At 41.4% G+C, this 13,623-nt stretch overlaps 1 protein-coding gene across 3 annotated transcripts in view; it reads left to right on the forward strand.

The window, feature by feature from the left end:
- MYRIP (myosin VIIA and Rab interacting protein) overlaps nt 1–13,623 on the forward strand; it is a 143,508-nt gene that overhangs the window by 58,742 nt on the left and 71,143 nt on the right. For 2 of the 3 annotated variants that reach the window (XM_033165238.1, XM_033165239.1), the window contains exon 3: nt 4,823–5,044. The exons of the other annotated variant lie outside the window; for it this stretch is intronic. In XM_033165238.1, the coding sequence (XP_033021129.1) occupies nt 4,823–5,044 (222 nt within the window). The remainder of the gene's footprint in view (nt 1–4,822; nt 5,045–13,623) is intronic. 3 annotated transcript variants of the gene reach the window in all.

A 13,623-nucleotide genomic window follows, 5' to 3' on the forward strand; every position in this document is an offset into this window, starting at 1 on the left:
CTGTATTTTGCTTATTCCTAACTGGGGGTTCAAGCCCCACTTTGGGCAAACAATTCCTGCATTTCAGGGGGTTGAACTAAATGGTCCTAGTGGCCCCAGACCTCATAGGCTATATGATTAGTTTTAACTCTTACTAGTTGCAAACCCTTTTAAATTTACCCTATTGTTAGTATGTAGCTTATGCAGTCTGTGTTTATTGATCCCATGTTACATCTTTTAATAAGTATGGTATTTCCCTTTTGATATGATAAAATTACTTTTGATTTATCTTGGTTGTCACCCTTGAGGTGCCACATTTTGGAGGTTCAAGGTCAAAAGATCTAAAATTGGGTGTCAGGGTTGCATGTGTGAACTACCCACTTCATGACAGCAGGAAATATTTCTCCTGGGAAAGCATTCAATCATGCAATTTCCCATCTCCATTTGAAGTGGAGTCATCCAGGCACAGTTTTAACACCTCATCTGTTGTTTATGTGAACTAGACTTCATTGTGAATTAATCTCACATGCCATCTCACCATGCAATAAATTACATTAATTTTTGCCCCTGTTGATTTTAAAGGTGAACTTAATTTAGCAATGTGAAATTAAAAAGCAAACTTTGATCATTTCATGAAACCAGATGAGACAAATATAAAATCAATATTCTTGGGGGAGTGCATTTTTATTTGTGCAGTCTTTTAGAAACTGAGTAACGGCAATCACAGTGCGTAATTTGAAATGTTTGTCCAATTTGCATAACTTACCACTTTCCTTGATGCATCTGTTATTCTTTGAACTTTAACAAATATCCCCTCTGTTCTGCTGATTAAATAATAAATCTGGGGAGTTTTAGAAGTAGAGGAAATAAATATTTTATCATTTCAAATGTTGAAGACTTATCTTCTGTTTTATTCCTACATTTCCAACTCTGCACTGTCTAGGGATGTTTTCTAGAAAGTGAGTTTCCACTGTTTATTATTCATTGGAATGCAAGTTGTGTTCCTCTGTTAGAATAAATCTAAATTATGAACAGTGTCATAATGTAACCACAAAACAGCATTATTATTTCCTTACATTTATTTCCCACCTTTCTTCAGTAGGGAGACCCAAGCACCATACATGTGATTCCAAGGCAGTCATCCAAGCACTGAAAAGAACTACTTAACTTCAGCAAGGTGGTAGCTTCTCCCTCAAGTGGCTTCAGACTATATTACCTGGGACCATGAATTCTATTGCTGCTATACACAGTGCATTACCAATGCCAGATCTCCTTCCATGTTTTTCTTAGTGCAATTAGTGCCAGAGACAGATGCAAATAACTTCCGGCTTTTATATTCTCAAAGGGTGCATTGTGTTTTTTCCCCCCAATTAGCTGGCAACGGAATTAGCACATGGGTTCCGCAGAGTATTTAATACACTGAATTAACAACTAGCAGTGCCCTTGTCAGTTGCCACGATATTTCTGTAAAGCCTACTCACAGATAAGTTCTATTCAGCAAATGTTTCTGGCACATTTAATTAAAGTGTATTTCTCTTTATTCTATTTATTCTAAAAGTTTTTTGTTTTTTAAAAGTGTGGTGCTTTCAGAATCAGTCGATTCCAAAATCCATATTAGTGCAATACTTTTATTAAGCCAACCAAAATGGCACAAAATAATGTGCAAGCTTTTGAGTTATTCAGAACTCTACATCGGGCTAGATGGTAACCAAAGCGGGGCTGGCTGGTGGTAAAGCCTTGACTCTACATCTTGTAAAAGACTTAAGTTGGAATGTGGAAGGAGTTAGCAGGCATTCAAATGAGACCATGTAGGTGTTATGCAGCTTCCAGACTACACCAAATCTGCTTGGGAAGAAGAAACAAAAAAAATGGCTGATTCCCCATGTCTGGAAATACCAGCTGCAGCTGTTACCCTGGTTTGTATCCTTAGGCAAAGGACACAGGTTCCTTGGGGGGGGGGGAGGCTTGCTTAACTAATGTGGTCTAAGCTTGGAGCATTCATCTTTTCATCTTATACCTCCTTACTGGTAGGGTTCACATGGGTAGAACAGAGGCTTGATAACACATCCACCCAAGGTGAGGGAGAGAGACATAACTATACTGGGCAGGCCAACTTACTCTATGGTCTTAACCCCTTCATGCATTATTTAGAACTTAGTATGTTGGTTATATGCAGGTCGTTTATCTCATATTTATTTGTTATCTCCTCCTGTTTTATGGTATTGTTGTGCATTTAAATGTGTTTGTATCCTGGCCTAGGATCTGGCAAACTGTAGATAGATAGGTAGATTAGATAGGTAGACAGACAGACAGACAGCATTACACTAGAAACCTTTAGGTAAAGATTTGGCAGGATAGCAGGTAGCATTCATTCTCAGACTGCCTCTCTCCTGTTGTTTGTTGACCTAATGCAGCAAATGGTTGAAATGTTCTGAGAAGGAAAGAGCAGATTCGGAGGATATGAAGATGAAATCAGTAATGTCATCAAGGTCATTAAAAAAGAGTGGCTGGGGAAACCCAGCCAGATGGGCAAGGTTGTTGTTGTTGTTGTTGTTGTTACTACTACTACTACTACTACATTAGAGAGACCAGTTGCTACTTTGTCCACTTACTGCATTACTTTTCTCAGGGCTTCAGGATGCTTGCTTTAGCTTCTCCCTCAGTCCTTTGTTAATGGGTTACAGCAAGGAGAAAGTGACTGCCATGTGTAACACAGACTGATAGTGTGGTTTATTAGGCTAGTACTGTGGGAAATATAAAATACAAGTTTTGGAAATTATAAAAGCAGGGGCCACTCAAATGGAAATGAAGGACACCACTCAACTGGTTCTAGTGAGCATTAACCAGAAGAGCAATAATATATGACATTATATAAACATTACATAAACTGGCATTAAACCTTTATAACTTCTTTAGAGAATGTAGTTAGGCTGTTTAAAGTTTAATGGCTCTCTGCTCCTAGGCTTCTGGAATCTTCAAAGCACATTGCAGTAGATCTCATTTACCCCTCCTCAAGGCATAGGGTGGGGGAGTATTGACTAAAAATAACTATACCTCACAGATTTGTGATTCTAAAACAACATTACAGTATAGTTTTTAAGAGTTTCATTAAATCTAATCTAGGAATGAGGGAGCAATTCAGTTCTGTTTACATTTTAATGCGAAGAAACCTAGCTCACACTTCCCCAAGCAAGAAGCGAAGTGAAATACAGCTGTCCTTCAAAATTCACACTTCTCCAAATTTTTGCAATTAAGTACTCCAACCAAATAATGTGTAGAAAATGAGTATATTGGGGGAAAGTGTGCATGGAAAGGCATATGTTAGTGAAAATAGCATTCCAAGATGCATTGTACTTGTGTGTGTGTGCATGCGCTATGCAAAAATCATGTGGGAAAAGCCACAAATGCTTGCCTTGACTTCTGCAGCCCATTAACTCTGTTGGCTCTGCCCTCCCTTGCCTCATGCACGGGGCAGAAAATCACAAGAGCAGGCACTGGCAAAAATCATGATGCAGTAAAAACCATGAAGGCAGCCTCTTGCAATGCCTCCTCATTTCAGACATTGTGATATATCAGTATATTGTGATGTTTATCTGGTAATATACCATGACAATGAAAACCTGATACTGCCCAGCCCTACACACAAAGCATGTGGGTGGTGGGAGCCACAGGGTTGGGTTGTGTTTTTTTTAAACAGATCATCAGCCCCAGCTGCCAATTTGAAAATGGATCTCAGAGGAAATGGGAAGGCAACAATGTTATCTAATCATATAGAGTAGTTCTCTTTGCACATCCTCTTGGTGCCATTTTCAGATGGGCAGCGGACAGCCAGCATGTTGCCTAGATGGGTAAGCCAACAAGCTTGGGTTGATGAATACTTGGACTAGAACATTCAGGTGAGACAACAGCAACAAGCCTGTGACAGGAAGGGTGATTCTGCCCTTGGGTGGATGGCAGTGCAGTGCAGTGCAGTGCAGTGCAGTGCAGTGCAGGAGTGTGGAGCTGCCAAGCATGCAAAGGAGCAGGCATGGCATTGGCACGGTAGAGAACCTGGGAATGGCCACCAAGGCAGCATGAGGTGGAGAGCCCCCTCAATGACAGCTTGCCCCAGGGGTCCCTCCAACCTGCAGTACTCAAAGGGCCATCTTAACCATAGGCGCCATGGGTGCTGGACACCCAGGCGCTGGGCTCTCAGGGGTGCCAGGCCGAGAGTCCGGGGCCCAAGAGTTGGATTCCGGGGAAGAGCCTGCCCGTCGTTCGGAGCATCACAGCAGGCTTTTCTGTGGGCAGCTTTGTGCCGCAAGCTTGGGGGCAAGTGAGGCACTGAGGCGACCGGCCAGCTCTGCCCTCCTGAGCACCTGGGATTGGCATAGGGCCGTGGAGAGGCCTGCCCAGCGCATGCTACTTACACCACGAGGCGCCCGGCTTCACTCAGTCGCCGACACTGATGCCTTGGGCTGGTTTGTTGCTCTGGGCTCCTTATGTTTCCTGTTTTCTTTTCCTGAGCAGAGATAAGCATGGTGTCAGCTCCCTTAAAAAGGGTTGACAACTCTAGGCAACCGGAGGGGGGTGGCGTTGGGCGGATCTTTGCACCCCGGCGCCACATATGCTTAAGACGGCCCTGAGTACTTATGCCATGCCCTCTGATGAAAATAGGGACATCCTAAGGAAAAGCGGGGGTTTTCCGGGATCAAATCAGAAATCAGGATGGCTTCTGTAAATCTGAGGAAATAGGGACACTTGGAGGGTCCGTCCCTGTGCCATTGAAGACTGGTCCAATTGCTGAATGGAAATGGCATTATTTTGATTCTTTCTCTTTCGTTTCTTTCTCCTGGGGCTCAAGTGAAATGAAGCAGAAGCTCGATGAAGAGGGTAACAAGTGCAGCATTCTTTCCAAGCAGCAGAGGTTTAATGAGCGCTGCTGCATGCGTTGCTGCTCCCCTTTTACGTTTCTCATCAATACCAAGCGGCAGTGCCAGGATTGCAAATACAACATCTGCAAGAACTGCAGCTCCTATCAAAGGAAGGAGAAAGGTTGGATCTGCAGTGTTTGCCAGCAAGCCAGGTGAGTGCATTTTGTGATACTAATAACTAACAGGGTTGATGCCTTCTTCTGACCTTTTTTATTTTTTATTTTAAATTGCAAGCCGTTGACACAGATGAGACAAAGAAAGACAAACATTTTACTTCATTAAAATGGCATTTTGCTGTGTGACTTGTTAGTCCATTGCTTCTCTGGAGATTCCAATTCATTCTTCTATTAATCTTGCTTCATTCATGAAACATATGGCTCATATCCTTTCTTTTCTTTTTACCATGCATTGTTTTCAAGTTGCTTTGACCAAAATGTCAAATCAGCATAATAGGGTTTTAGAGAGACATCTGAAACCTCTGTTTTGGCAACTGTGATAAAACAGAAATCTATAAATCACAGGGGTGAGAAAATAAACTTCCAGTAATCTTTGCTGTTGGTCGTTTGAATGTTATGTGCCTACAACTGATTGATATATGGTGCAAAGTCCCATACAAGTTCTACAAAGTGTGATGCCCTATGTGCATAACGAACAGGTAGCATTATTGGAATACCTGAAGGAACCACCTTGACCCATGCTTGCCTCCCTTTGCCAGAAGATCTTTGGGGAAAGCCATGTTCCAACTACCCTCTTTAGCAGATGATCACTGTATGACTGCATCCGCAATCCGAATCACTACTATTTCACTCTGCCATTCTGGGAACTGGAAGCAGCAAACCCATAAATCTTTGGTGTGTGAAGCAAGTTCATGGTTTGTTCACAGTAAAATATGGTTTTCTGGCTTGCTGTGACATGAACTGGGCTTTTACTTTAACAAAGGAAAGAAGCTTTTCACTGTTGCTGCCTCAATTTTGGAATTCTCTCCCTAAGGAAGCATGCCTGATACCGACATTACAAGTTTTTTAGTACCAATTGAAATCCTTCCTGTTTGCCCAGATATTTTGAATTGTAGATTTTTTTAGGGAAACAGTATTATTTCCTGCTTTTTAGCTTTGGGTTTTTTGGTTGTTGTTGTTGTTGTTGTTGTTGTTGTTGTTGTTGTTGTTTTTTGACTTCTTGTATTTTGTTAAGTATATTTGTTGGTTTTAAATTAGACTTCTGTGTGAATTTTACCTGTGCTTTCGTATACCACCCTGAAATATTTTGATGAAGGGCATTTAAGAAATACTTTAAATTCATCCAAATGAATACAAGAATGCTATTTCCTCTTTGAGCAGCTTCCCAATGTCATTCTAAAGCATCCCCACAATTGTACAAATACTTGGAGATAGGGGACCTGTGCTCTATTAATAGTCACATCCTCCATCATTCCATTCTGACTTGGCCTATCCCTTCTGTGATGTGCTGTGATTGAAGGCAGCCATGAGCTGGTCATTCTGCCATGGCATGCACAGAACACTGTATGCCTATTATCACTGCAGCACCCCTAACATTGTGGTTTGAAGGGTAGCGCTCTCCCTAAGGATGGGGGAAGAGAGAAAAATACAATTAAATATAACTGCATCATTGTGCTTATTGATTTTGGTTATCCAAGCTAATCTTCAGTGCTAACTCAAATTGGCAGAGGCATTGGTGAGGGGAGACTGTCACTGATGCCTTGTTTCACTTGGGAATGTAGGGCTGAGCCACACCATTGAAAACAGTGGAAGGCGCTAAGGAGCTCAGGCCCATATTGAACTCTTACATTTGTGTGGCTGAAAGATATGTTTTTTTCAGTTTTAGTGAAATATGTAGTTTGGATTTATATATTGATTTAATTTTTTTTTTACCGGATTGCATGCAACTAGAAGCAAACATTCCTTGATGTTTCAAAAACTTTGATGTATTTCTTGCTTTATTTGTCATGACAATGTGTGCATATTCCCTTAAAATGCATGGATTCGATGGGAGGTGCTGGAACTTTGACTGGAAGTCAAGCTCTTACTCTCTCGCACAGGATCCCTTCCTTTTATCCATGAGTGTGTAGAGAGAATGGCTGATATTTCTCAGTTGGGTGACCATGGCATGGTTAAAGTTACATTTTCTTTCGTAAGTGTTTTAAAAGCAGGGATGCAGCACGTGAAAGCAACCACTTCAGGTGCTGTTGGTGGGGAAATGGTCTCTCAGTGGTACAGGAAGACTTTTAAAAGCGCTTGACCCTTGCATTTGGGAGCTGCACCAGGCTGCAATGTGCCGTGGTGGGAAAGAGAGGCAGCCTCACCTACTCAAAAGATGACGTGCTGTCACTGGTGCAGAGGACTGTCTCTTTGCACAGCTGGCACTCCGCATAAAAATGGGTCTTAAAACACTAAGTACCAGCCTCAGGCAGAACACACTATTCAGTATACCTTCTCACAGCTCCCAAGTGCGTTGTTATATGCAGGTATACGTTTTTGTACAGTTGAGTCAAGGTTTTTCCATGAAGGATCAACTCTTTATTTTTATCTGTTTTCTCAAGACAACATAAATAGAACAAGATAATTTAAATTTCATGAATAAATTCAAGTAATTTTTCCCCTTACTGAATGTTCCATTGCTTTTGACATTTTAGCTGTTTCTTATTACACACAAACCAGAAAGAACCAAGTACTTTAAATACACTGTTCTTCAGACACTGGGCAGAATCTTGGGTAGATGCTTTCTCAGCTCCATATCTTTTGTTATTTATTAATGTCTTTCTTGATTTGTTTTGCTCGTTCTTTTATACACTTCTCTCAGTATTGGCTTAAATGATGTGAACTGGCCTATCAAAAATGAGCAAAAGTTTAGAATGCATTATAATTGAAACATGACAGTCACATTCAGTTGATGAATCTGAGAAGAAGTGATTAATCTCTAGACAAATGACATTTGGATGGGTGTTATCCCCCCTCCCATTTTTTTTTTAATATACTGGGATTAAGTCGGTTACAGTTTGCTGTAATAGAAGCTTCCAGTAAGAAGAGGCACTGCTATTTACTACTGGTTTATTTTGATATAAAACACAACTGAGACCTGGAGACAGTCAGCCTGCCTTATCAATAACACAAAGTCTATCAAAACAAATTAAAAATTAAAAATTTCCTTCCAGTGGCACCTTAGAGACCAACTAAGTTTGTTCTTGGTATGAGCTTTTGTGTGCATGCACACTTCTTCAGATACACTGAAACAGAAGTCACCATACCCTTATATATAGTGAGAGAGTGGGGAGTGGTATAACTCAGAAGGGTGGCGGGAATGGGTGATTGGCTGATGGGTGTGGAAAACCTGTTGACGACTGTTAACGACTGCAATTGGTCTTACAGGAAAAAGCAAGTTACAGGTAGGTAGCCGTATTGGTCTGCCATAGTCAAAACAAAATAAAAAATAAAAAAATTCCTTCAAGTAGCACCTTCCAGTAGTACCCCCCCCCCCAACTCTCTCACTATATACCGGTATAAGGGTCTGGTGACTTCTGTTTCAGTGTATCTGAAGAAGTGTGCATGCACACAAAAGCTCATACCAGGAAAAAGCAAGGGGTGAGATGGCTAAAGATAGCTTTGTCATGTATAATGAGATAAGCATCCAATGTCTTTGTTCAGACCAGGTCTCCCCATGGTTTTAAGTTTGGTAATTAGTTGAAATTCAGCAACCTCTCGTCTATTTCTGAAATTCCTTTGTAGTAAGACAGCTACTTTGAGATCGTGTATAGAATGTCCTGGGAGACTGAAGTGTTCTCCTACTGGTTTCTCTGTCTTGTGATTCCTGATATCAGATTTATGTCCATTTATCCTTTGGCGTAGGGTTTGGCCTGTTTGTCCAATATAGAGAGCTGAAGGGCAGTGTTGGCATTTGATGGCATACACAATGTTAGAAGATGAGCAATTAAATAGTCCTGAGATGGTATGTTTGATGTTGTTGGGGCCAGTAATGGTGTTGTCCGTGTGTATGTGGCAGCAAAGTTGGCATCTGGGTTTATTGCAGGCTCTGGTACCAGTGTCTATGTTAAGTCCTGTTGTTGTAAGTCTATCAGTTTTTCTCCCCAGGCTGCCTGTGGAAGGCTTTGTCTTCAGTTATTCACTCTTTGCCCTCCTAGGGACCGTTGTGCACTTAGCAGAAAGTCGTATGTGGGGGGGGGGGGGAAACAATAGGAAAAAGTTGGCCTCTTGGGGCTTTAGAAAACCTTGTAAATGTACTGCTTGCAGTATTGTCTGCTGAAACTGCAGAGTCATTATCCGCCTTTATTGTGTCTTGCAAAGTTCTGGAAAAAATGTTTGAACATATGCAGAATCTTTAAATTATGCATGTTGCACTGTTATGGTCTTGCAATGGAAGATACATTCATAGACGTTTTGTGATAAGCAGATTGTTTTCTTTCAGATAAGATAATTGTTATTCTCTTTAGCTGCACTCAGTATGTTGTGATCCAGAGTGGTTTTGTTTGCTTGTTTTTGCATTGGAGTTGTATCGATTAAGGACTTATCTGTGTAAAATAGTTACCTTTCCTTGACTGCCTTTTTCAAATGTTACTTTAATTGCTTAATCCATTAGGTAATCATCTAGATTTGGCTTCAATAATGGAAATTTAAAAGAACGCTTAGACTGCAATTCCTAAACACAAAAACTTGAGAGTAAGTCTCATTGAACTAAGTAGACATCGGTGGACTTGCATTGCAACATACGTAACTAATAAAAGTAGCTTTCTTCAGTCCAACTTTTAAATTGGTTTTAATGTCTCCTTTTTGCTTCTCCCACTTCAATCTTACATGCTGTTTTGGTGTAAATCGGGGTTTATTTTTTATTCAAGGGGTGCTCTTGAATAAAAGGTCGTTTGCCATGACCCCAAATCATAGAATCATAGATTTTTATAGCTGAAAGGGACCCCAGCTACAACCCTCTACAATGCAGGAATCTCCACTAAAGCATCCATGGCATGCAGGAGAAAAGGCCTGAGAGGAAAGCAGAGGAAAGCATTGGGGGAAATGATTATGGAGACAGTAGTGGTCTTTTTGTGGAGGTGTCAAGTAGCTGGTCCCCATCCCCTGCCCCTACTGTGGCAGCCAAGAAATAGAGTAGCAAGATCCTGTCATGTTGTTGTTGTTTAGTCGTTTAGTCGTGTCCGACTCTTCGTGACCCCATGGACCAGAGCATGCCAGGCACTCCTGTCTTCCACTGCCTCCCGTAGTTTGTTTCAGACTCATGTTGGTAGCTTCGAGAGATCCTGTCATGGCTTCCCAAAATTACTCATGTCACCCAGGGAAAGGCCTGGTCATGAGTAACGGCTTACCCAGGAAATGGCTACCTCTTATGAAAGGCAAGGGAAGTGGTTGGCCAAAAAGTACTGTGTCTCCCCATAGTTGGAGCGGGAGCTAGAAGCTTCAGAGCATATGGTTCTGAGTGGCAGCAACCTGCTTCCATTGGACAGAGGGAAAAAACTTGAGGCTTGCCCTTTTACGTTTTCCCTCGATAAATTGAGACACAATTGTAAGCCGACAAAACATTTGTTTTCATGTTTTAGGAATCCGGTTTTGTCATCGTTTCAGGCCAGTAGAATTGATGTATAACAATGTGATTGAAAAAGTTAAGCAAATAAAGAACTGAGAAACAAAGCACTTACTGTTCTTTTTCTCATGTGCAAATTTATAATTGAACTGCCACCTCTTCCTCCTCCTCTTCCACCAGTGTTATCTTTACTGCCAGTATATTTGCCTTCTTAACTCTTAGGATGCCATTGCATGAATTTGTAAAGTTCTTGTCGACCATTTCATCAAGAAATTGTCTTGATCCAGGCCAAGAGGAAGATCTATAAGGAGTCTGTAAAGAGTGTTGTCTTTCATGGAAGAAACCATAAGTTTTCCTAAATCAGCCATAGGGTGGAGCAGAGGGGGATTCTTATGGTTTGCAATTCAGTTACAGATATTTGCAGTGGACTTAGTGCCCTCATGGCTGTAATGTAATATACTTCGAATCATCAACATAAGCACTGCTCCCAAGTGAAAATACGAGCTGTTCAAAAATTAGTCGGGAAACTCACTTTGCCTGCTTTTAAACGAAAGAAAAAATTAGGAGATACGCACACTCCACTCCTGAAAAGGTGTAAGATTAGTCTTTGGGGACTAAGGCACAAGTAAATGGTGACAGAATAAAGCAGAAAGTCTGCCTACTGGCATAGGGTTGTTATTAGATATGGGGAGGGCAGGGAAAGAAGGTAGCAGAGGCGGTGCAACGAGTCCCACCACACTATGTCACTATATCACTATGTCACTGAGCCTTGGAGGTGCTGCAGGTTGTTGCAACTATGACATAGTGAATTGAACAGAACAGAAAGCGGGAGGCAGGGGTGGTGGTGCCAAATTTTTGCCTCGTAAAGGGCAAGAAGAGTCCAAAGTCCACCCTTGAAGGTAGCCTTTCTGGCACTTCAGGGGGACAGTAGGAGAATGATCTGTGTGCCGGTTAAAATAAAAGGTCAGAAGTAGCACACATGGCTATCACTAATGGTTTCAGAAGTCACTAGTACAAAGATGTGTCAGAGCCAGTACAAAGATGTGAGAGCCAGTGTGATGTAGTGGTTAAGAGCGGTTGTCTCATAATCTGGGGAACCGGGTTCGCGTCCTCGCTCCTCCACATGCAGCTGCTGGGTGACCTTGGGCTAGTCACACTTCTTTGAAGTCTCTCAGCCCCACTCACCTCACAGAGTGATTGTTGTGGGGGAGGAAGGGAAAGGAGAATTTTAGCCGCTTTGAGACTCCCTCGGGTAGTGATAAAGCGGGATATCAAATCCAAACTCTTCCTCTTCTGTATCTTCTCATACTTCAGTTTCTCTTCAGATGCTTAAATGAGGTATGAAATGTCCTTACACAAAACATTTATAGACAATTCCACTATATGTCTAAAAGCAGTAGATGAGAGTATGCCTTATATGGGTTTTTTTTGTTTTTGTTTTTGTTCCTAGCAATACTTTGCTGCCCAGCTGAATAAGCATATTCTCCATATGGCTAAACTATACACTTAAAACAATTAGTATCCCGTTAGGTAGCAGGAAGCAATATTTCCGTAATTTCTTTAGACCAAATATTGAGGGCTTGTGCACACTGAATGGATGAAACATTGAGACTGTGTTAAATTGCTTCCCATGGGGCCTGTGTCTACATGATGAGCTGTTTATGTGCAACAGCTCGCTAAGTAAATGGAGTGGCTTTTCTCCATGGCCCTGCCTTGAAGCAGCATGGAGAAAATAGGCCATTCAATGTGATGCACAGCAGTTGCTGGTCACATGCAAACAGCCGCCATGGGCAGAGTAATTTCAAACGGGGTTGGCGCATCCTTGTGCCCTGATACTGTGCAGTGTGCAGAGAACATTATTCTGAAAGTGGAAATCGTGGGCAGGGAATATTGCAGTCTGATTTCAGAGGGAGCAGGTCAAAACCCACACCTTTTAATATACAAAGCTTCAGTAGTAGTAGAATGCAAATTTAAAACGGCAAAGGATGTTTAGCTTTTAAAATGCAGGTTTAAATGTAGTTTAAAGTAACCTCTAAAGTAAGGGGGCTTATCGCTTCCCTCCCACCGCTCTCTCTGATATATCCCTCATGACCGATTCAAATAACTTCTCTGTGTGTAGCGGCAGTTAGAAATCCACATGGCTGTACTAATTGGCTTCCTGCCCATGGTGGATCTGGGCTTAATCAGGAGCTCCTATAAAGAGAACTTGCCACTGAAAACTGAAAACATAGGTTAGCACTTAGCAGTGATGTGCCAGAAATGTTATTCTGTCCCTTGGTTGTCAAGCAAACTTTGTAGGTTAGCTTTGTGGACACATGGAATGACCTGTTGTTCCTCAACACACAGCCATCAGACCACAAAAGATGACCTATATCAATTAGTTGCGAAAGACACACTGCACATGCTCTTGAGCACCTACTGTAAATTTCAGTAGGTATGTGGAGGAGAATGTTCAAAGGTTTGTGCTTTTATTTTCATATTTTGTTGTCTGTGGCTGAATGTTGACATTATAACTATATCCTGGAGTTAAGGCTTGGTGAATTGTGATCCAGACTAAGGGCTATTTTTACCAATGATAGATTTTTATCCAGCCCTTTCTCACAAAGGAGTTTCTTTTAATCTGTGTCTTCTAAGGAGGTGAATGAAAATGTTCTATTGTGCTCATTTTCTGCTTGCAAGCTTCCTATAAACATCTGGTTGGCCACTGTGAGAACTGGATGCTACACTGGATGGCTTTTGGTCTTCTCCAACAGTCCCTTGTTATGCTTTTTTGTTTTATTTCAAGTCTTTCGTCCAAAACTATATTTATCCTTCTTTAGAAATAAACTGAAATGTTACGACTGGCATTGGTATCTTATTAATGGAGATAATTAACACTGGAAATATTCCAGACTTTGAGACATTGCTGGCTGTGAATAGCAACAGTAAACGAACACCTCCTTTGTTATTAATGTGCTTTAGCAATCAGGGGCAGCAACATCAATTAAAAACTCCTGTTTTTTTCACAGGAATCAAAATGGGCATTTCATATTGTAATTTTGGAGAGTTTAACCACAAACCTCGCTATTTTCTTCCAAAACATTCCTTGTATTTCAGTATATAATGCAGCAAAAATGGATTGTGTAACTTGCATGATTGGTACTCTTGGCATGAAACCATGCATAGGCTCTGG

The sequence above is a fragment of the Lacerta agilis genome, chromosome 12 (assembly GCF_009819535.1).
Source record: "Lacerta agilis isolate rLacAgi1 chromosome 12, rLacAgi1.pri, whole genome shotgun sequence".
Classification (NCBI taxonomy): Eukaryota; Metazoa; Chordata; class Lepidosauria; order Squamata; family Lacertidae; genus Lacerta; species Lacerta agilis.